The sequence below is a fragment of the Furipterus horrens genome, unplaced genomic scaffold, assembly GCF_987537825.1.
Source record: "Furipterus horrens unplaced genomic scaffold, mFurHor1.1.pri manual_scaffold_2, whole genome shotgun sequence".
In the NCBI taxonomy this organism is placed as follows: Eukaryota; Metazoa; Chordata; class Mammalia; order Chiroptera; family Furipteridae; genus Furipterus; species Furipterus horrens.
This window is the reverse complement of record NW_028327172.1, coordinates 14,713,117-14,735,318: the sequence shown is the minus strand read 5'-3', so window position 1 is coordinate 14,735,318 and position 22,202 is coordinate 14,713,117. Positions and strand designations below refer to the sequence as shown.

At 40.7% G+C, this 22,202-nt stretch overlaps 1 protein-coding gene across 5 annotated transcripts in view; it reads left to right on the top strand.

Annotated features, from left to right (window-relative positions):
* TTC17 (tetratricopeptide repeat domain 17) overlaps positions 1-21,887 on the top strand; it is a 94,452-nt gene extending 72,565 nt beyond the window's left edge. For 4 of the 5 annotated variants that reach the window (XM_090262488.1, XM_090262471.1, XM_090262476.1 and 1 more), the window contains 5 exons: positions 1,790-1,949; positions 4,155-4,238; positions 17,028-17,147; positions 18,784-18,927; positions 20,750-21,887. In XM_090262488.1, the coding sequence (XP_090118614.1) occupies positions 1,790-1,949; positions 4,155-4,238; positions 17,028-17,147; positions 18,784-18,927; positions 20,750-20,881 (640 nt within the window). In that variant the 3' untranslated portion in view covers positions 20,882-21,887. The other variant, XM_090262478.1, reaches the window with a different exon arrangement.
* The last annotated feature ends 315 nt before the right edge of the window (positions 21,888-22,202 follow it).

The following is a 22,202-nucleotide window of genomic DNA, read 5'->3' as shown; positions in this document are numbered from 1 at the left end:
TGGATCCCTCTTAGTTAGAAGCAAATCCGGATTTACAGACGCGTTCAAAAACATAAGGCTGCCGCTCTGATAACTGCTTTTTCCCTCCTCAGACACTCATTCTCTTTTGCTGGCCCCTTTTCTAACCTTTAAGTTTGAAGTTCCCCAAGATGTACTGCTAAACCTTCATAATCACCGTAGTCAGACTAATCTACTCCCAGAACTTACAGGACCGCTGATATATTAATAATTCCCAAATATGAACCTCCAGATCAAGCCTTTCTTCAAATCCCCCACCCCCCTATCCAATTATCTGCCAGGGCTCTTTGCCTAGATAGCTCTCAGGTGTCCCAAGTTCAGGAAAACTAAACTCATAATTTTCTTGCACACTTGCCTTCCAAAAAAATCATCATTGTGTTTGTTTTCTATTTCTTATTCTTAGTCAATAATTCCAGCAGGGCTTAGGTCAGAATTTTGGGAGTCATCCTTAACAAGCCTCTTCCTTACCCCTCGAATCTAGTCTGTTACACGTCTTATCATTTTTCAAATGCAGCTGCTTTTCTCTATCTCCATTGCTGCCTTCTTAAACCAGACAGCCATCGCCTCCCCTCACATTTGTTCAGTAGCCTCCTAGCCGGGCCTCTTGCTTTATTTCCCTCTTGGCTCTCTTCAGTCCATTCTCTCCATCGTGCTCAGAATTCTTCATCAATTACAAGTCAAATAGTTCTTAAATTGGTCTCAGAACTTCTTTCTGCTATTTACAGTGGTTCACATTGTCAGTCTGCTCCTGCGTGTCTTTTCATCTCCACCTCTGCCCCCCCCCCCGCCCCCCCCGTCAGGACCTTCACACGTGGTGCGTCCTTGCCTGCGTTCTCATTATTCTCTTTCTGCCTGGTTAATGCACACTCATCCTTCTGGTCAGAACGTAAATCTTACTTCTTCAGGGACTTCTTCACTAACCATCTCCCTCCTCCAGCAGCGAAGAGGAAATAGATACCCTCCTGTAGTGTAGCACTGACCTTTTGCCATGTTTTTTTCTTTTATAATTTGTCACATCTGTAATAGTTAAGTCACAAGACTGTGAGCACCATAACAGCAGGGACTGGGTCTGTTATGTTAGCTATGATAGCCCTGGTATTAAATAGCTAGGACCAAAATTTGTCAGTGCCAGTTTGCCATTTCGGTATATATGATAGTGCATAATATTTAGCCTGTGTCTAGCAAGAAAGTGATCACTTTGGGACCATGAAAGGAAATAATTATATATGTAGATCCAATGGACAACTGTTTTGTATAAAATTTACTATCTAAACTTTCTGTGGAGACAAGTATGTTTCTATGCATAAAGGGAAAATAAAACAGTAACAATTTATGGGTATTTATAACTATCTGTACTCTAGAAAAAGAAATCCGACCAGAAAACCCACCTGGTTCCAAACCCACCTGGTCCCAGTAAGGAAAAGCAGCCAGCAGGACTGAGCAAACCAGGTGCCATGGTGTCTAGAAGAAAGAAGGCAGCTGAGGTGGCTGGGAAAATCGCTGAGTTCAGGACTCAGATCCCAACATTGCTCCTTTATCTGGGATCTGTTCTTGATTCATACATTCAACAGATAGTTATTGCCAGGTACTGGTCCTTGCACCTGTGTGAGAGATCAGACTAAATAACTTCTGAGCTCTCTCCCAGTCTGAGATTATGTGGTTCCAAACAGTCCTCATTATATATGGAAGGTATGATCAGCTGAGTATTAATACTCTTTCTCCCCACCCATTCAAATTTTCCACGGCTAATGTGGTGATCTCTGTGTTTCAGCATCACAGAACACATAGACTTTGCCACTCCGATCCAGCAGCCAGCGATGGAGCCTGTTTGCAACGGCAACCTCCCCACCAGCATGCACACCTTGGACCACTTGCATGGGGTTTCCAACCGAGCCAGCCTACACTACACAGGCGAGAGTCAGTTAACAGAGGTGAGTGCTCACTTTTATTCAGTTGTTCTGTTGTTTTTAGCCCAACAGTTTTGGAGCAACTGATAGCAGAAAGCACAATGGCCAGGCCATGGTTTTTTGCCTTCCTTTGGTTGGCTGTCATTTCAGTGGCTTCAGGCTAAGCCTCATTTCTTTCAGGCCCTGGGACTGAGCTTGCTTTCTTTTTATGTCCAGGAAGCTTTAATTCTGATTTACTCCTTGAGGTTGGTAGTGTTCTGCTTGCTATCAGACAGAGGCTCTTACAAGAAATATTTGGGACAGTTAATTCTCCTGTTAACATTCTAAAAGAGGAAAGAAAGGAGGACAGACCCAGAATATACCTAACAAAGAATATATCAAGAAAAATTGGGAAAACATGCCACAAATGTCCAACAATACAGGATTTGTTAACATAAATGTCAGTATAGATGCAAGATAGTATACAGTGGAGTCATTAAGAAAGATGTATAGGAGTACATTTAGTGGCTGAAGAAGTTTTCAGAATATATATATATATTATGTGAAAATGGTGACAGTATGCAGTGAGGTCCCATATTTTGTGAGAAACAGTATGTGTATATGTAGAAAAATTTGAAAGATATATGAGGTGTGTCCAGAATGTATCCAGCCATGTGATAGGAAAAATAGAGATATTTATTGAAGAAGATACAAGAAACATTGTACGTAGGAAAAGTCTCCTTCAAAGTAGGCACCTGGGGACCTCACACAGTTCTTCCAGCGTTTCTTCCACTGTTCAGAACACTCTGCAAAATTCTTTGTTGAAATTGCCATCAGCTGCCCAGTCATATTTTTCTGAATCTCATCAATGGTCTGAAATCCCTTCCCTTTCAAAGGTGATTTTAGTTTGGGAAAAAGCCAGAAGTTGCAGGGCACCAAATCTGGGTTGTAGTGGGGCTGAGTCCCTGGATGATTTGATGTTTTGCTGAAAAACTCTGCACAAGACGTGATGCATGAGCAGGTGCATTTTTGTGATGAAGCTGCCAGTCACCAGTTGCCCATAGCAGCGGCCATTTTCATCATATTGCATCTCTCAGCCAACTGAAGAGCATTGAGGTAGTGCTTCTTATTAATTGCTGGGCCTGGAGGGCCATACTCACGATGGACAACACCTTCCCAATCAAAAAACACAGTGAACATGGTCTTGATCTTGCTGTGACTTTTTCAAACCTTCTTCAGGCATGGAGAACCAGGCACCTTCCATTGGGACAACTGGGCCTTCGTTCCCTGATCATAGGCATAGACCAACAACTTATCTCCGATTATGACCTTCTTAAGGAAATCTGGTTCATTGGTAGCGGTGTCAATCAAGTCATTAGCAACTGCAACACAATGTTCCTTCTGCTCTGGGAGCAGAAGCCGCAGAATGAATTTTGCCACAACACATTTCATGCCAGGGTCCTGCATCAAAATCTCATACACAGTAGTTCTTGGAATCCCCAGATCAGCTTCCAGTTCTCACACTGTCAGTCACCAACCTTTGTTGATTGCAGCCTGTACACATTCAACATTCTCAGGTGTTCTGCTTGGTGCAGGCCTTTCAGATGTGGATCACTTTCAACAGATTCTTGGCCATCTTCGAAGTATTTGTGCAACACTTCTATTTGTGCTGCACTCATTGCATCATCCCAAATTATCCAAAGTTTCCATGGAGGAACGTTCAAGCTTAACACAAAATTTGATGCAGATTCGTTGCTCTACTTGCTCAGTCATTTTGAATGTCTCAGCCACAGAGTACACATGCTCACTCAACAGCATCTACTGCGCCCACTAACTAGTACAGTTAAGTCGTCATTGTTCACTCATGTGCATTCCAGTCCACTCTCCTTGTCTGCCAGGTTACATTGATGTCACACAAACAACTTCTGGACAGACCTCATATATGTAAAGATATTAACAGTAGTTGTGTCTAGGTGACAGGGTTACAAACAGTTTCAATTTTCTTTATTCTGTTTTCTAATGTTGCTATAATGAATGTTTTTTACATGTCTATAATGTTTGTTGACTGGGAGAGGACTAAAAGGATGATATAATGGCCTTAAACGTGTCTGTCTGACTAATGGGACCACAGGAGGTACCCCAGAGAAGTAACTTGCATTAGTAGGATAGTGCCCAACTCTGTGTCAGCAGTGCTATGTAGACCCTGCCTGATTTTCACTCTCTGATCTACCATCTTCCTCCCTGTACCAGGTATTACAAAATCTGGGCAAAAACCAATATCCACAACAGTCCCTTGAACAGATTGGCACCCGAATTGCCAAAGTTTTGGAAAAGGTAAGTAACCCTGTAGGAAAGCTGGGAAATATTGCCCACTTCTAACTTCCAGATTTTTTTGCCACGAAGTGGCTCTAACCTCTCCTGTCAGGTTCTTAGCATTTGGTAACTAATGGGATAACATGAAATAACCCCCACGGAATGTTTCAGTCACTTTTCCATTACTTTTCCCATCTCTTGGTTAGTATTGCGTATTTTTTTTTTGCTTCCTTGCTTACTTTCTGTGATGAAACCTACCTAATCAGTTTTCTCTTCTTTACCCCAGCCTGGGTGTACAGAGGTGGTAGTCCTAGGAACTGTGGAATCTTAAGTACACGAAATAAGTCAGATGTTCTTCTCATGGTGAAGAATATTTGTTACTTCAGATTGTGGATGAGAAATACATCTTTTAATACCTTTCTCTCTTGAAGTCATGAAACAACATAATTATAAAACTACATTTTCATACAGCCTACAGAAAATATACCTGAGTCTCTTAAGACAACTCATCTGCCTCTATGTGATACTTATGTAGAGAGGAGGGTTTTTTACATTAAAATTAATTACTTTATGGTTCCATATATCTCCACTTTATTACTATATAATATCGAAGAATATCATAATTAAGAGAATCAGCTCAGCTTCTAATCTGACATGGCAGTATGGGAGGGATAGGATAATCCCATCAGTTTAAAGGCAAGGAAGTGGAAAGAAAACACAAAGTAGTCACTGATCCATGTCAGTTCTGAAATTCATCTGGACCTATGTCACCCCCATTCCAGAAGTAGGGACTATTTTGGGCAATTGAGAAAGTTTCATTTTCTAACCATGCAAGAAGCTTGAAAACATTTTTTCTAAATCCTGTTTTAAAACTACACAATTCCCTATTTAGTTCTCTCTCTCTTTTAATACCATATTATACATGACTTTAAAAACTGTCTGTCACGCTCATCATTCTTGCTGGAAGTCTTCTTCACCGGGTCTACAACTTCATTAGGTATTCTTTCTATATTGCAAGATACAGCTCCACTTATTTGTTTTGCCCGTAGACAATAATGCCTTTTTCTCAGCTTCCAACGATGAGCTCCTCGGAGCTTGTCCAGTCTCTTTTAATGGTCTCGTGGCTGCTCTTAGCAATGTCTGCAGCCCCTTCCCAAAACTGATGCCACGTTTTAATTCTATGTTATGGCAACACTCCGTTCTTGACACCAAATACTATTTCAGTTATTTATTTCTGCCTTAAAAACCACCCCCAAAATTTACTGACTTAAAAGTATTTGCTCAGGATTCTGCCATCTGAGTTGAGCTTAGCTGGGCATGGCTTCTGGTCTCTCTTGGCGTCATTTATGCACCTGCAGACATGTGGTGACTCCTCTGGGACTGGCCACCAAGGCAGGCTTTACCCACGTGTCTGGTGACTGACTTACCCAGAATCGCTGGAATAGCTGGACATGTTCTCTCTCTTTGTAGTCTCTCTAGCAGTGTAGCTGGACCTTTTTGAAAAGTGGCTCTGGGCTCTGCAAGGGTGAAAGCAGCAGTGACAGAGAATGTGAGGCCCATCTTTAATTTATCACAGTTCCCTTCAGAGGAGCAACAAGACTGACAGCTTCTCCTTAGAAATAATGGAAACCAGAAGCCAAGGTAACAGCATCTTTAAAGCTAGCAGCAAAAACATCCTCCAGATATTAAAGTGAAATAAAGATGTGTTCAAACAAACAGAAATTCAGAGAATTTGGCACCAGTAGACCTGCACTGAAATAAAAAGTAAAGGGAAGGGAGTTCTTCAGGAAAATGGTCCCAGAAAGAAATATGAACATGTAAGAGGTAATGAAGAGCACTGGAGAGGAAAATATAAATGAATAGTAGCTATACAAAACAGTACTGTATTACCCTGAGGAGCTTCGGTTTTATAGATGCTGAAATTCATAGGAACAGTAACAAATGATGAGAGGGCAGTAAATGGAGTTTTGAAGTCCTAAGGTTTAATTGATATCAGCCAACTAGTTAAAATGATAATTTGCATGTTTTAAGGTATAGGCTAACTAACTAAAAAAGGTTTTTAAATGCAATTTAATTGAAGGAAAATGGAACAACAACATAAAACATTTGATTAATTCAAAGAAATTCAAAGGCACATAAAAATAGAACACAAATAGTGAATATAGAGCCAAGTTTATCATTAGTTAAGTACAAAAGATTATATAATTTAAGCGTTTAAAACTTCTGGTCAAGATGGCAGCGTAGGCAGACATGGCTCGCCTCTTCACAAAATCACGTCAAAATTACAACTAAAATACAGAACAACCGTCACTCAGAACCATCAGAAATTGCATTGAATGGAAGTTTGACAACTAAAAAATTAAAGAAACTACATCCATCCAGACTGGTAGGAGGGGTGCAGACATGGAATGGGCTGGTCCCACACACACGTGTGGTGGATAAAAATGGGAAGGACTATATCAGGACCCAGGAGTCGCAGCCCCACACCAGGCCAACAACAGTAGAGTGGATGAAGCTAAGAATCAAATCAATGATTTGGAACATAGGGAAGCAAAAACGACTGATCAGAACAACAACAAGAAAATAGAATCCAAAAAAAGGAGGATAGTATAAGCAGCCTATGGGACAGCTTCGAGAGGTCCACCATTTGCATCATAGGGGTGCCAGAAGGAGAACAGAAAGAGCAAGATATTGGAAATGTATTTGAAAAAATAATGAAAGAAAACTTCCCTGATTTGGTAAAGAAAATAGACATGCAAGTCCAGGAGGCACAGAGAGCCCCAGAAAAGAGGGATGCAAAGAGGTCCACTTCAAGACACATCATAATTAAAATGCCAAAGGTTAATTATAAAGAGAGAATCTTAAAAGAAGCAGGAAAAAAGAAGTTAGTTATCTTCGGGGGGGGGGGGTCCCATAAGATTGTCAGCTGATTTCTCAAAGAAACTTTGCAGGCTAGAAGTGATTGGCAAGAAATATTCAAAAACATGAAAAGCAGAGACCTATAGCCAAGATTACTCTACCCAGTAAAGATATCATTTAGAATCGTAGGACAGATAGTTTCCCAGCCGAGAAAAAACTAAAGGAGTTCATCATAACAAACCGTCGTCGTCGTCGTCGGCAGCCGTCCGTCTCGAGAGACGATGGCGTAGCTTCCTGAGAGTCTATCTGCACCGCCGTTATTATAGGAAATGTTAAAGGGACTTATTTAAGAAAAAGATCTAAACTATGAACAACAAAATGGCAGTAAATTGAATCTAAAAAACAAGCTAAGCAAACCAGAAGAATAGAGACAGAATCATGGATATGGCGAGTGTTTTGATGGCTGCCTGATGGGAGAGGGATGTAGGGGAATGGGTGAGGAGGGGAAGTTATTGAGAAGTACAAACAGGTAGTTACAGAATCTCCATGGGGATGTAAAGTACAGTACAGAAAATGGAGTAGCCAAAGAACTTATACGCATGACCCATGGACATGAACAATGGTGTGGGGATTGCCTAAAGGAGTGGGGGATGCTGGGTGGAGGGGGTAAAGGGGTAAAATTCAGGACAACTGTAATATCATAATAAAATATAATTTGAAGAAAAAAGACAATAGAACAATATTTAAAGTTTTTATTTTAATTCCAACCCTCAAACTACTGTTTTTACTTTTGATATTGCCTTATTTTATGTGTGTATGTTTTTATATCCATACAATAATGTATTCTGGAATATACACTTAAAACATAACAGTCATTTTCTTATATTTCTATATCATTTTATAATTGAAATTTATTTAGTATTATAAATATTCTATTATGTTTACAAATTATAATTATCAAGCAATTCTCTAATTCTGGATTATAAGGTCATTTCTTGTTTTTAGGTACTAGAGAAACTGTACTGTTTATCTTCTACAGATGCCTTTTAGCTTTTATTCAGTTATTTCCCTAGAATAGATTCCTAGGAATAGAGTTCTTTAGTCAAAGGGTATAATATCTTTATGGTTTTGGTCTCAGTTCCTTTTAGAAAACAACTACTTTCTGTATCTGCTCAACATTCTAATGATTAAAAAAATGTAGAAATTGTAAAACTTCCCTATTTTACCACAATTTTGATTTCAGCTCTTTAATCTCAAATTGATAAAAACTATTATTCCCTTAAGTTTAGCATCTCATAAGTACATCTATATCTGTCATAAATTAAAAATAAATCAGTTGCTGAATTTATAATGATCTAAATAAGGTATATCCTTTATTATATAAAATAAACCCCACATATTACAGTCTCTTTTCTTTACTATTTCTAGAAAGTTTATAGCACTAGTATTTAAATTCCTATAAAAATCGTAATATTTTCTTCATATATGGTAGGTTAATTTAATCATATTCACATATGTAGTATGTTTCATAGTTTAAAGATTGATGTTTGTGCATACATATGTATATATTTTGTTAATTTTAAAAAGGAAAACCCCAACTTTTATGTGAGCTATTATATATAGACCTGGAATATTTAAATGAAATTTTCTGTAAGCTGCATTTTGTGTTCAGGTAGGTCTTTTTCACCTAATTTTGTGAAGGAAATAGACATACATATCCAGGAAGCACAAGAGAGTTCCAAACACGATGACTGCAAAGAGCCCCACTCCAAGACACATCATAATTAAAACACCAAAGGTTACAGATAAAGAGAGAACCTTAAAGGCAGCAAGAGAAAAGAAGTTAGTTACCTACAGAAGAGTTCTCACAAGATTGTCAGCTGATTTCTCAAAGGAAACTTTGCAGGCTAGAAGTAATTGGCAAGAAATATTCAAAGTCATGAAAAGCAGGAACCTACAGCCAAGATTGCTCTCCCCAGCAAAGCTATCATTTAGGCAGATAAAGAGCTTCCCAGCCAAGAAAAAGCTAAAGGAGTTCATCATCACCAAACTATTATTATATGAAATGTTAAAGGGACTTATTTAAGAAAAAGATCAAAACTATGAACAGTAAAATGGCAAAAATACATATGTATCAACAATTGAATCCAAAAAACAAACTAAGCAAACAAGAAGAAGAGAGACAGAATCATGAATACTGAGAGCCTTTTGATGGTTGCCAGATGGGAGGGGAGTGTGGGGAATGGGTGAGGAGGTGAGGGGATTAAGAAGTACAAATAGGTAGTTACAGAATAGCCATGGGGTGTAACGTACAGGACAGGAAATGGAATGGCCAGAGAGCTTATACACATGATCCATGGACATGAATAGTAGCAGGGGGATTGCCTGAGGGAGTGGGGGGTGTTAGGTGGAAGGTGGGCAAGGGGGTAAAAATCAGGACAGCTGTAATAGCATAATCAATGAAATATAATTTGAAAAAAAGAGCCCTGGCTGGTGTGGCTTAGTGGATTGAGCACCAGCCTGTGAATGGAAAGGTCACCAGTTCAATTCCTAGTCAGGGCACATGCCTGAGTTGCAGCCCAGGTCCCCAGTTGGGGGTGTGCGAGAGGCAATTGATCATGTATCTCTGGCACACTGATGTTTCTCTACCTTTATTCCTCTCTCCCTCTCTCTCTAAAAGTAAATAAAATCTCTTTTTAAAAAGATTATATAATTTAAGCATTTGGTATGAAATAGATATTTTTCAATCCAACTGTGTGCTGCTTATAAGAGAAACACTTTAAATATTAGGGTACAGAGGGTGGGAAGTACAAAAATGGAAAATAATATGCCATGCGAACAATAGAAAAAGAAAGCTGGTATAGCTACACTCTTGTTAGGAAACCCAAACTTTGTAGCAACCAACATCGCTAGCACTAGAAGGGCTAAAATGAAAGGTTGACAGTGGTAAATGTCAGTGATGGTCTAGAGCAACCGGAACTCTCATAATTGCTCGTGGGAACACGTATAACAGGGTGCAGTCATTTTGGGAAGAAGTTTGGTAGTCTGTTAAATGTTAAGCATACATGACCCAGTAATTTTACTGCTGTTTATTAAAGAGATATGAAAACATATGTCCGCAAAATCCTTATTTAAAGAAAATGTTCACAACGGGTTTATTCACAATAGCCAAAAAACCTAGAAACAGTGAGCTGCCCATCAATAGAAGAATGGATAAACGATGGTATATTTATACAGTGGATACTGTTCTGCAAGAAAGATCCAACATTCATATTAGTGAATTTCAAAAACGTGCTAATAAGAGACTTTGGGCACACAAAAGTGCATAGTGAATGATCCCAGCTCTTTGAAATTCTAGCACAGGCAAACTAACCTATGCTTATAGAAATCAAATCAGCAATTGCTTTGTGAGGCAAAAGGGTTGCCTGGGAAGCAGTTTGAAAGGACTTTCCGAAGTATTGGAAATTTTCTGTCTTCAAGTAGTAGTCAAAAACAAAATGTTACACGTAAGAGCTGAGCATTTCTCTCTGTGTAAATTATACTGGTCTTTTAAATGAAGGCTAAATAAATATTTTAGACTACCCAAAACTGAAAGATGCATATTACCAACAAACTTGCGCTAAAAATCACTAGGGAGATTTTTTTTTTATTCAGAAGGAAAACTATCTGGGATGGAAACTCAGAAATACAGGAAAGGATGAAGACCAACAGAAAGGGTAAATATTAAACATAAAAGGGTATAACTATACAAAGTAACAGCAGTAGGGTTCTTCCGAGGTTAAAATTGATGACGACAGTAATCCAAAAGGCAGAAGGGGGGTTGCACTGACCACTGCAGCCAGTCTTAGGTGCAGTTACACTTCACACTCACAGTCGCCTCTCTGGGGCTTGCACTCAGAAGGACAGTGATAAGGAAACCAGAACAACTCCAGGTGTGCACCTCCCTAGACACGTGTAGCCTTGAAAACACAACTAGACAAAGGCATTATGGGAAAGAAAATTATAGGGTAATCTCATTCATGAACTTAGGTATCAAAACCATAAGCAAAATACTAACAGACTAACTCCCAACAGCTTTTTTTTTAAACAAGATTTTTTTTTTTATTATTTTTAAAGATTTTACTTATTTTTAGAGAGACAGGAATGGAGGGATAAAAAGGAGTGAAACATGGATCAGTTGCAGTTGCCTCTTGCATATCCCCAACTTGGGACCTGGCCCGCAACCCAGGCATGTGCCCTGACTAGGATTGAACCAGCAACCTTCAGGTTTGCAGGTCAGCATTCAGTTCACCAAACCACGCCAGCCAGGGCCCAACAGCATTTTTTTTTTTTTTTTTTTTTTTTTTTGAGATGCACCTTGATCAAGTTGGGTTTAAATTTTGAAAAATCTTAAATTACGTTCATCAAATTAAAGAAGAAAAATTATGAAATCATTTCAGTAGATTGCATTTGATAAAATGTAATACCATTCATGATGTAAAGTTCATGCAAATTAGACAAGGATTTACTTAATCTGATGAGAAAAAAAACATTTACATCAAAGATGATTCTTAATGGAGGAAACATGAAAATAATTCTTTGAAACCAGGAAAAAGATTGACCACCATCACCACTTGTTTTCAACCTTGTACTGAAAAGTTTTAGCAAGTACCATCAAGAAAAAGAAGTTCATGGCATAAGTAGTAGGAAGAAAAAAAATTCAGAAATGATATGATTGTTTACATAGCAAACCCAAAAGACTCTACAAATTGTTAGAAATAGCATTTTTATCAAGGTGGCTGCCTGTAAAGTCAATAAATAAAAATAGCAAAAAAATAAAATAAAATAAAATAATTTTTAAATATATTTGCATTGATACAAAAATAAGTTCCCAATGATAAGTCAAACAAAAATATGTGTAAAATCTGTGTGCAGAAAGTGATAAAACCTTATTGAAAGGCATTTTAAAAGACCTAACTAAACAGACAGGTATATAGTGTTCATGGATAAGAAGACACACATTATAAACATGTCAGCTTTCTCCAATTTGATTTATAGCCATTGCTGTTACTAATTAAAAAAACCAACAATATTTTTATGGCACTTGAAAAGCAGATCTTTATATTTACATGGAAAGGTGAGAAATAGGCATGATACTCTTGAAAAGAAGAATAAGATTGTGAGAATTGCCTTTTATGAAAAATGGTGTAATGAGACCTTATGCCATTAGCTCAAGGGAAAACTGAAATCACTGGCAGAACCACATAGAAAAACCAGAATAGGCTCATACATACAGCAGTGAAAGATCAGTCAGAAGAAGAGGACTACTTAGGAAGTTGTGCTGGCGCCGTTACTTAGTTAATCTCAATCCTCACCTCATATCTCACAAAAAATCAATTCCGTGTGAATTAAGTAAGGACTCGAGTATCAAAAACTAAACTTTAAAAATTAGAGTAAAATGTGAGAGAGAATATCTCTGGCCTTTAAGAGTACAGAAAGTGTTTTAAAGAAGATAATAAAAGCATTAAATATAAAGAAAATGTTAATAAGTTCAACTACATCAAAGTTTAAATTTTTTTAAATTAAAGATGTTTTGCCCTGACCAGTGGGGCTCAGTTGGTGGGGCGTAGTCTGGCAAAGCAAAAGGTTGCCAGTTCCAGTCAGGATGCGTGGCTGGATTGTGGATTTGGTCCCCCCCAGTTGGGGCATGTACGAGAGGCAACAGATCGATGTTTCTTTCCCTCATCGATGTTTCACTCCCTCTCTTTCTCCCTACCTTCCCCTCTCTCTAAAATTAAAGTATTTTTTAAAAGATATTTTTAAATTTAAGAGATAAGCTGAAGTGAGAGAAAGTATATATAACACATTTAACCTACCAGGATTAATATGTAGAACATATAAATAAAATTATGAGAAAGATAACTAATAAAACAAAAATGCATAAAAGATATTAACAGACACTTCATAGAAAAAAGAGGTACGTATGACCAATAAACACAAAAAACAGTTCTCAATTTTATTAATAATCAGAAAATGCAAACTAAGACCCCTACTGATAATAACCAAGGATTACAGAGGAAACTGATTAAGGGGTATTTTTAAACATCGCTGATGAGATCACAAACAGTCACAGCACCTTTCGGAAACACTTGGCATTCTCTTGTTATGTTGGGTATTTGCATATCCTGTGACCCAGCAATTTCATTCCTAGGTACTCTAGCCTAGGAAACTCCGAGTACATTTATTTGCAACGAGAGACTTAAAAACAGGGAAGGACTCAAACCCTCATCTATAAAATATGAATAAGTACATTACAGTGTATTCCCTTGATGGACATGTAATTGTGCGGCAAGGATGTTGAACTAAAGTTACAGCAATATGGATGAATCTTTGAAATAGTGTGTTCAGTAAAAACCCCAAGACCCAGTAGGCTGCTTAAAGGTATTACACCGTTTTTATACCAAACCAGGAGAGGTAAACTAAGTATTATATTGTTGAAGCAAATATAGATGTGTGAGTGATAGAACAGTGTTCATACAATGGAATATAAACACGACATTTAGGATAGTGTGTGCCTCTGGAGAAAAGGCCAGAGGCTGGAACAGTGTAAGAACACATAGGTAGACGCAAGTTCATTCTTTGATAGGATGGCACTTTCTGGGATATTCATCGTTTTGTGCATTACAGCATTAAGTGTATATTTTATATAATTGCATACTATAAATAATTATATAAATATGTTCTTTTGTATGTGTCAAATATTGGCAGTAAAGAAAGGTAATTTTATTTTTTAATAAAGAATCCTTTGGGGAAGCCAGTCGAGGGATCACGTCACTATGAAGGAGGAACAAATGAAGCTAGCTTCAGATTTCTCTGCAGCAGCCATCCACGCCAAGAGGCAGGAGAGCAACCCCAACATACTATTCGAGGAAAAAAAGAATGAGCCACGATTTTGTATCTAGCCAGCTGTCCTTCAGGCTTCAAGGCTGCAGAGAGAAAATTTTGAACATACATCATTGTGTTAGTTTGCTAGGGCTGCCACAACAAAATACCACAGACTGGGCGGCTTAAACAGTAGGAATTTATTTTCCCACAATCCTGGAGGCTGTAAGACCAAGATCCAGGTGCCAGAAGGGTTGGTTTTCTCTGGTCCCCTCTGTTTGGCTTGCAAATGGGAGTTTTCTTGTTGCCTCTTCACATGGTCATCCCTTTGTACACGTGACCATGGTGTGTCTCTTTTCTATGAATCCTTCATACCTGTGCAGTCAGATTGGTCTCATTTTAACTTAATCACATCTTTAAAGATCTTCTCTCCAAAATACAAGTTACATTCTGAGGTACTAGTACTAGACGTTGAGACCTCAAGTACGAATTTTAGGGGAACACATATCAGCCCATAACCGTTCCATTCCTGTGAATTCTTGTTGAGGAGACTACTAGAAAATGAACTTCAGCCAACCAGGAGATGACTGGGGAAACCACACAAAACTCATGCCGGTGATCAGTCAGTATACTTACCTGGGGAACCAACACAAAAACAAGGGTAGGCAGTAGGGTGACAGGGCAAAATACGAACTCTAAATGCCCTCACAACAAAGAATGATAAGATTACCAAAAAACTGGGCTGGAGAAAAGAAATAAGTTAGGAAGCATCACAAGTTTTCTGATCACCTCATTTGTAATTGCTGGGGATTAGAGATCCATTACAATGGGCAAATGAAAGAGAGAGGAAAATCCAAAATTAGACCTAAATTAAGTACTAGAATTTTGTCTATGGTAAAGGCAGCATCAGTGCAGGGAGAGGTGAATTATTCATTAAATATTATTGGGACAACTTAGTAGCCATCTGGAAAAGATAAAATTGGAGCCATATTATTTAATTTACACTAACTTAAATTTCAAATGGATCAAAAATTTGTGAAAAATTAAACTATGAAAGTTGTGTAGCCCTGGCTGGTGTGGCTCAGTGGATTGAACACCTTCCTGCAAACTGAAAGGTCACTGGTTGAATTCCCAGTCAGGACACATGCCTGGGTTGTGGGCCAGGTCCCCAGTTGAGGGCATGTGAGAGGCAACTCTCACACATCGATGTCTCTTTTCCTCTCTTCCTCCCTCCCCCTCTCTAAATGAATATATTTTTTAGTTATGTAAAATTCCTTGATAACCATGAAGTAAGCAAAACCTTCCTAATTACAATTGAAAATCCAGGAGTCATCGGAGATAAATTAATAAACTAAACTAGAAATCAAAACCTATGTTACATAAGCACCATAAGTCCAAAGATATACTTCAAAAAACTGAGGGAATGTGTCTATAATTCGTATCACAGGCAATGGACTAATCTTCCTAATATATAAAGAGCTTATCAAATAGATAAGGTAAAAATAAAAACCTCACAGAAAATTAACTAAACATAAGAACAGATACTTCACAGAAAAATACAAAAAGGATGTCAAATATGAAATGATAATCATCTCCACTCATAAGAAGAATTACAGATTTAAGCCACATTTTTCGCCTATCAAAAGTCCAAGGGTTTAATAGTGGACTCTGGTGAGCCTATAGGAAGCAGGGACATTCACTTATTTCTGGTGGGTGATTAAAGTGTTAAAATCCTACGGAGAACAATATGATGTATCCCTTGTTGCAGCATTCCACACCTGGAACTGTATCCTGCAAATGCACCTGCACAAATGCAAAATTACACCTAGACAGTTATTTATACAGCATTATTTGTAGTAGTAGAAAAGGGAAGAGAAAGGACTATTCATTAATAAGGGTCTAGGTTAATAAATAATGGTGCATCCATACAATGAAATACTATGCAGCTGATAACAAAAGAATGATGGAGGAAGATCTCCAAGGTGTACTGTTTAGCGAAAAAAGCAAAGTGCAGGTGACTGTTACCTCTTATATATGTAATGAGTAATATTAAAAAAGAGTGAGAGTATGAGTCTGTATCCATGATTGTATAAGACAAAATCCTAGAAGGTTGCATAAGAAACTAAACATAATGTTTACCGATACACAATAGAGACAAGGATGGGAGGGAGACTTTCCATTGCATAACTATAATTTCCAGTTTTGAAACATGTGAATGAATTAGCTGTTCAAAAAGTTAAGTAAACTTAAATTAAAGAGAACATGGACATGAAATATAGATCTGCTGTTTAGTAGTTGAGGTGATTTGGACGAGATACTCAATCTCTCTGAATCATAGTTTGCTCATCTGTAAAAAGGCTGAACTAGTAGAATCAAGCGCATAGGTTGTTGTTAGGATTAATGAGAGGATGAACATAAGGTATATAGCAGGGTGCCAACACCTAGTAAATATTCAGTTAAACAGTTATTAACTCGTTAGCTTTTTTTTTTTCCATAGATTTTAGAGAGAGAAACATCAATTTATTCTTCCACTTTGTGCATTCATTGGTTGACTCTCGCATGTGCCCTGACTGGGATCGAACCCGCAACCTTGGCATACAGTGTTCCCTCACTTATCGCGGGTATTACGTTCTAGATCCCCCGCGATAGGTGAAAATCCGCGAAGTAGGAACCTTACATTTATTTTAGCATTTATATATATTTTAAGGCTTTATAAGCCCTTCCCACACACTTATAAACCATTCCCAGTCCCTTATTAACCTTTCCCACTCCCTTATTAACCTTTTCCACACTTTTATAAACACTACTTACATTCTTAAACATATTCTACACTCTTAAACCTACGTAACTTTAACAACATACATATACAGTACCACAAAATCCCGCGATATAGCGAAAAATCCGCAATAAATATAATATTTTTTAAAATCCCGCAATACAGTGAGGCCGCGATAAGTGAACCACGATACAGAGCGGGCCTACTGTATCGGGACGCCAAGGGCCAGGGCCTCGTGCTGCTGTTAGGAATCTTGGTCATAAATTAGCATGTTATTTAAGAGAGCTCAGCTTGAGCTGACCGTTTCTTTGCAGAACCAGACGTCCTGGGTCCTCTCCAGCATGGCAGCCCTCTACTGGAGAGTGAAAGGCCAAGGCAAGAAGGCCGTCGACTGCCTGCGCCAGGCCCTCCACTACGCGCCGCACCAGATGAAGGTGAGTGGGGCTCCAGACGCGGAGTTCTGTGCCTGGGGCCTTCCCATGGCCCAGTGGTTTATTCAGAGGTTGCGGCTTAGCCAGTAAAATGGCAAAAGCCTAGGGCAGGGCAGAAGAACCTGAGACGGCCCTCAGACCAGCACCGAAAGCCTGGGAGCTGTACGCACTGTCACGCCCCCTGCACCTCAGCAAGCTGGAACATGAGCAGGGGCTTCCTGGTCACCGCAAGAGATCACATCATTTCATACACCTTCTACTGTAGTCAGACCCACCCAACAAACCGCAGATATGTGGCCCAGGCAGGCCACCACCCTAGAAGCCGTTATGGGTTTAGCTGACCCCCTGCCTCTTATACTTGTATATGAAGAAATGGAAATTGGCTTGTTTCTGTGTCTGGAAGCAAGCTTAAGTCAGGAGTAGAAGCAGTACATCAGCTAGTTCCTGTTCTTTGCCTGCCTTCACCTTTTGCACACACACACACCACACACACACAAAACAGCTAAGCCCCTATAACATCAGGCTTTTCCAAAACGTCAGTTATTCTTATGATAACTGAGAATGTACAATCTTTTAAGAGCACATTTGTACCCACGTGTGCTGACATCCACACTGATCTCCAGATCTTACGCTTCCTGAGACACAGCTGATGTCTTCGTTCATAAGGGTGGGCAGTGCAGGGAAAGGCGCAGGGGCACAGGCTTCCCTGTCGGGCATTGCTGCGCTCTCGCTGCAGCTCTGCCTCGCACTAGCTCTGTGACCTGTGGTCTTAGGCAAGTTATTCAAGCTCTGTGACCTCTTGTACTCGTAGGCACTCTTATGAGTGTCCAGTTAGGACAAAGACTGATCCCTTTTTTCCTGTTTCTTCTGTATCTCCTCTAGAACCCAGAACAGGGCAATATAGATAGTTGCTCAATAAATGTTTGTGATGATAATAATGTTGCTATTGTTTCAACCCATCCTGTGCTGTTTACTGTCAGGCAGTAGGGAAGGGCCAAGACTCTAGATCAGGGGTGAGGGAACTTTTTCTGCCAAGGGTCAGATTGTAAGAAATTTAGCCATGGCAGGCCTGACAGCCCCTGTTGCAACTACTCAGTTCCAGCATGGTAACAAAACAGCCACAGAAATACGTAAAGGGGTGGAAATACTGTTACCAAAACAGGCAGCAGGCTAGATATGGCCTGTGGGCCAAAGTTTCTAGTCCCTGCTTCAGGTGGTACAGTGGTCTTTGAAGAAAATAGTTTTGTTCCCTGTCAGCATGGCTCAAAGTGTGATCTGTAGACAGGTGTCAGTCCATTAACAGTTTATTACCAACCCAAAGTTAGGCAAGGAGCTTGCACCAGAATGGAAACCACTTCACTCAGCAGGTTGTTAACTTGGCTAACATTTTTGTTTCGCTTGTGTTTTGAGGCAAGACTTTGTCCGTGAAAGAAGTAACGCGCTGGTCTATACCCGTATTCTGGGGCGAGCTCCTTACCTGGCGCAGACCAGTAGCAAACAGCAGACTGGCACATCGCGTTGCCCTTCGTCCTTCACCGGCAAACACCGGCTGCATTGTTTATGGTCACAGGAACCAAGAACGAAGGCTCAAAAGCCTCTATTCTTCCCCCACCCTCTCGCCATTCTCCTTCCTCCCCAGGACGTACCCCTGATCAGCCTGGCCAACATCCTACACAACGCCAAGCTCTGGAACGACGCTGTCATTGTGGCCACCATGGCGGTGGAGATCGCGCCCCACTTTGCCGTGAACCACTTCACCCTGGGCAACGTCTACGTGGCGATGGTGAGACTGGCGTGGGAGCGGGAATGCCAGCCCGGCCACTTCCTCCCAGTGGCCCATCTCCTTTGGGTTCAAAACGTATTTGACTGTCAGTGTCCTCTGGTGTCCTGTAAGTTCTGTGTCCAAAACTGCTCACACCACCAAAGGCCTATTTTATGGATAAGGGGTTTGTGAGTTCTTAAAAATAGTAAAGGAAACTCATCTAAGTAGTTGCAACTATGTAGTTCGCCATGAGTGTAACACGAACAGCAGAGTCAGACTTCCCTGCGGTTTTCTGGAGACCACCTGTTCCCCAAAACCTCCCCTGACGCTCCACACGGACGTGTACACGCTTGTGCTCTCTTCCAGGCTGGGCCCGGTACCTACCGTTGCACTCACGGTGCCCTGTGCGTATTTCTGTTGCCGTATTTTCACCTTGTTTTCTAATTTTTTATTCAAGTATTTGTCTCTCGCCCTAGCCTAGGAGCTCCTTAGGGAAGGAGTGCTCTTCATCTCCCTGTTCCCAGCACCTCACAGTGTTCAGCACACAGTAGGTGCTCACACAGTGTTCAGTGAATGGTGAAATGCTGCTAGTTCCGTGGGCTGCCGCGGACAGAAAATGGCAAGCCCGTCACCCAGAACTCGCATTCTGGTCAGAAACGAGGACCGGTGTCAGAACTTCAGGTTCTAAGGGCTCCCCAGAAGCTGTCATAACCGAGTGTAACACGAGAAATCACGTCATCCACTCCCGTCTGAAACTCGGTCTCCTAACAAAGGGCTGTTCCCGGGGTGCGCTCACTAAAGGTTCGGAAAAGGAGCAGCTTCAGGCCAAGTTTCATGGGTCATCCTTGACTTCAAAGGCCGGAAGTGTAATATGGCCAGGTCGGTGTTGCTGAATGTGCAGATTTCCCTCTCTGCTTCCTGAAACTGAAGAATCTGTTTTCATCCCCAGCAAATGTGAAATTTCTCCCCTGAGGATTTCTTTCTCTCGTTGGCTGGAAGGAGTCATTTAACCAATTGGTTTGAGCTCTTCTTTGAGAGTATTAGTCTAAGTAAAAGATAAACACCTTCAATGTGGCAGTGATCTTTCCAAATCATGTTCATATTTTTTTTTAATCTTCACCTGAGGACATGATCACTGAGCTTAGAGAGAGGGGAAGGGAGGAAGAAAGAGAGGGAGAGAAGCATCACTGTGAGAGAGAAACATCAATCGGTTGCCTCTCAAACACGCCCCAACTAGGACTGAACCCGCAACCCAGGGATGTGCCCTGACCAGGAATGGAACCTGGGACCCTTTGGTTTATGGGATGACGCTCCAACTAACTGATCCACACCAGCCTTAACCATGTCCATATTTTTAAATGTTAGGAAGAATAAAAACTATTTCAAAATTTACAAGCCTAATTGAGATACCTGAGTTGACAAACAATAAGCATCTGTCAGGCAGAGTTCTAGAGGTTCCTGTGAGGGTTAAATGGAAGAATTTCATAAAGGCCCTAGCACAGTGCCTGGCACACAGCAGGAACTCAGTATGTTAGTTCTTACTATTCCTGCCACGATTATTCCCATAGTTGGGTCGGACCTCTGTAAAGTGATCTTCCCCTCTCCGTCTGGTCCTTGGGCTCTGCTCTGGTTTTCTTGGTGATGCTGTACTTGGGGTGGAGGTAGTTGTTTCCCTCCAGGCCTCAGAGTTTCTTTCAGCAATTTAGGTCCATTGAGAAAACACTGGACATTGTCACTAGCACAGAGGTTCTTTTCCATGGGGGCGGGGCAGGAGGGAGAGCCTGAATGTGTAGTTAGTCTGGTGGTAGTAGCCCTCTCACGTTATTCCCTTTGCCCCTCGCAGGAAGAGTTTGAAAAGGCGCTGGTGTGGTACGAATCAACTCTGAAGCTGCAGCCTGAGTTTGTCCCGGCCAAGAACCGAATCCAGACCATCCAGTGTCACCTAATGCTGAAGAAGGGACGGCGTTCCCCATAGTGCACCCCTCCCCACCCCCCATGCTCCTAAAAAAAAGAATAAGAAAAGAAACCAATCGTTGTCAGTATCTGCTTTTAATGATGTGTGAAAATAACTGAGTAAGATTTGTAACAGGACTTTTACTCCGTGGGAATCAGTTTGTTTTTGTTTTTAAGCTCCTTCTTCCCCCGGGCAACCTCAGAAACACAGATTTCTTAAAGGAAAATGCAGCTTAAAGACATTGTGTAAATACTGAGCCAAGACATTTCTGGAGCTGTGCTCTGTCTCCAAAACCTCGAGGCCTTCAGGGCTTCTCTCAGCGGTCCAGCCGGCCTCCCCCTCCGTGTGGCGAGGACTAATCGCACGCACCTTCTCCGCTTCCTGTCGTGGCCTCTGTGCTCAGTGGACGTGCAGAAGCCCACCCGGTGCCCTGCGGGGAGAAGCGGCGCCCTTCGCCCTCTCCATTAGCTCTCCGTGCGTCCCGGTCGTGTCCGTCCCGTGCTGCTATGGTACAAGGTCTCAGAGGTAGCTTGCAGGGCAGGAAGGGGAAAATGATTTCTTTTTAAACAAAATATTTACAACAGCAAAAACCCTTAGAATAACCTGACCTTTGTGATGTTATTTATGTTGGGGGGTGGGGGGCTGAGAAGGGGAGATCAGCAGGGTACAACATCTATATCATTTGTACTTTAATTGCAAATCACAAGGAAACCAATAAATTGAAGTCCTATATAACAGGTTTATATATATAGAATATGTATATTTGAAGCCCTCTGCAGCCTGAGTCTATGTCTTACTAATTCTCTGCTCACTGCGCTACCCTTCTCGGAATAAGGTGTGAGTGCGGCTCGGCTCGCTCTCCCTGAGGCCTTCAAACTTGGCTCCTCAAGAGAGTGATGAGCCAGGGTCAAGTGTTTCCGTACAATGCTGTTACCTCTGGCCCCAGGAGAATCAGAAGCTCCAGACATGTTGGAAGATTCAAGGGCACATACTGAGAACAAAATTAAAGTTGTTTATGAGCAAAATAGGTCTTTAGTGTGGTTATTCTTTAGAACCAGGCTAATTCAAACAGCTGTGACTGACACCCGCTGATCACTCTGGATGATCCAAGTCCTGCGTAGCCTTTATCTTTCCTTCCATAACAGCAAGGGGAGTGGAGAAACAGCCCCTCGCCGGGCTTTATAGTTGATGAACTTATTAGCATGAGACCTTTGACTAGGAAAGAAACACCATCAGCAGATGTTCAGAGCCGGGTCTGTAATTGGCCACAGAAAAGGAAGAGGCCTGTAAGCCACAAAGGTCCCCTCAGGTGAGCACTGATTCTGAAGTTCCCCCAGGTAAG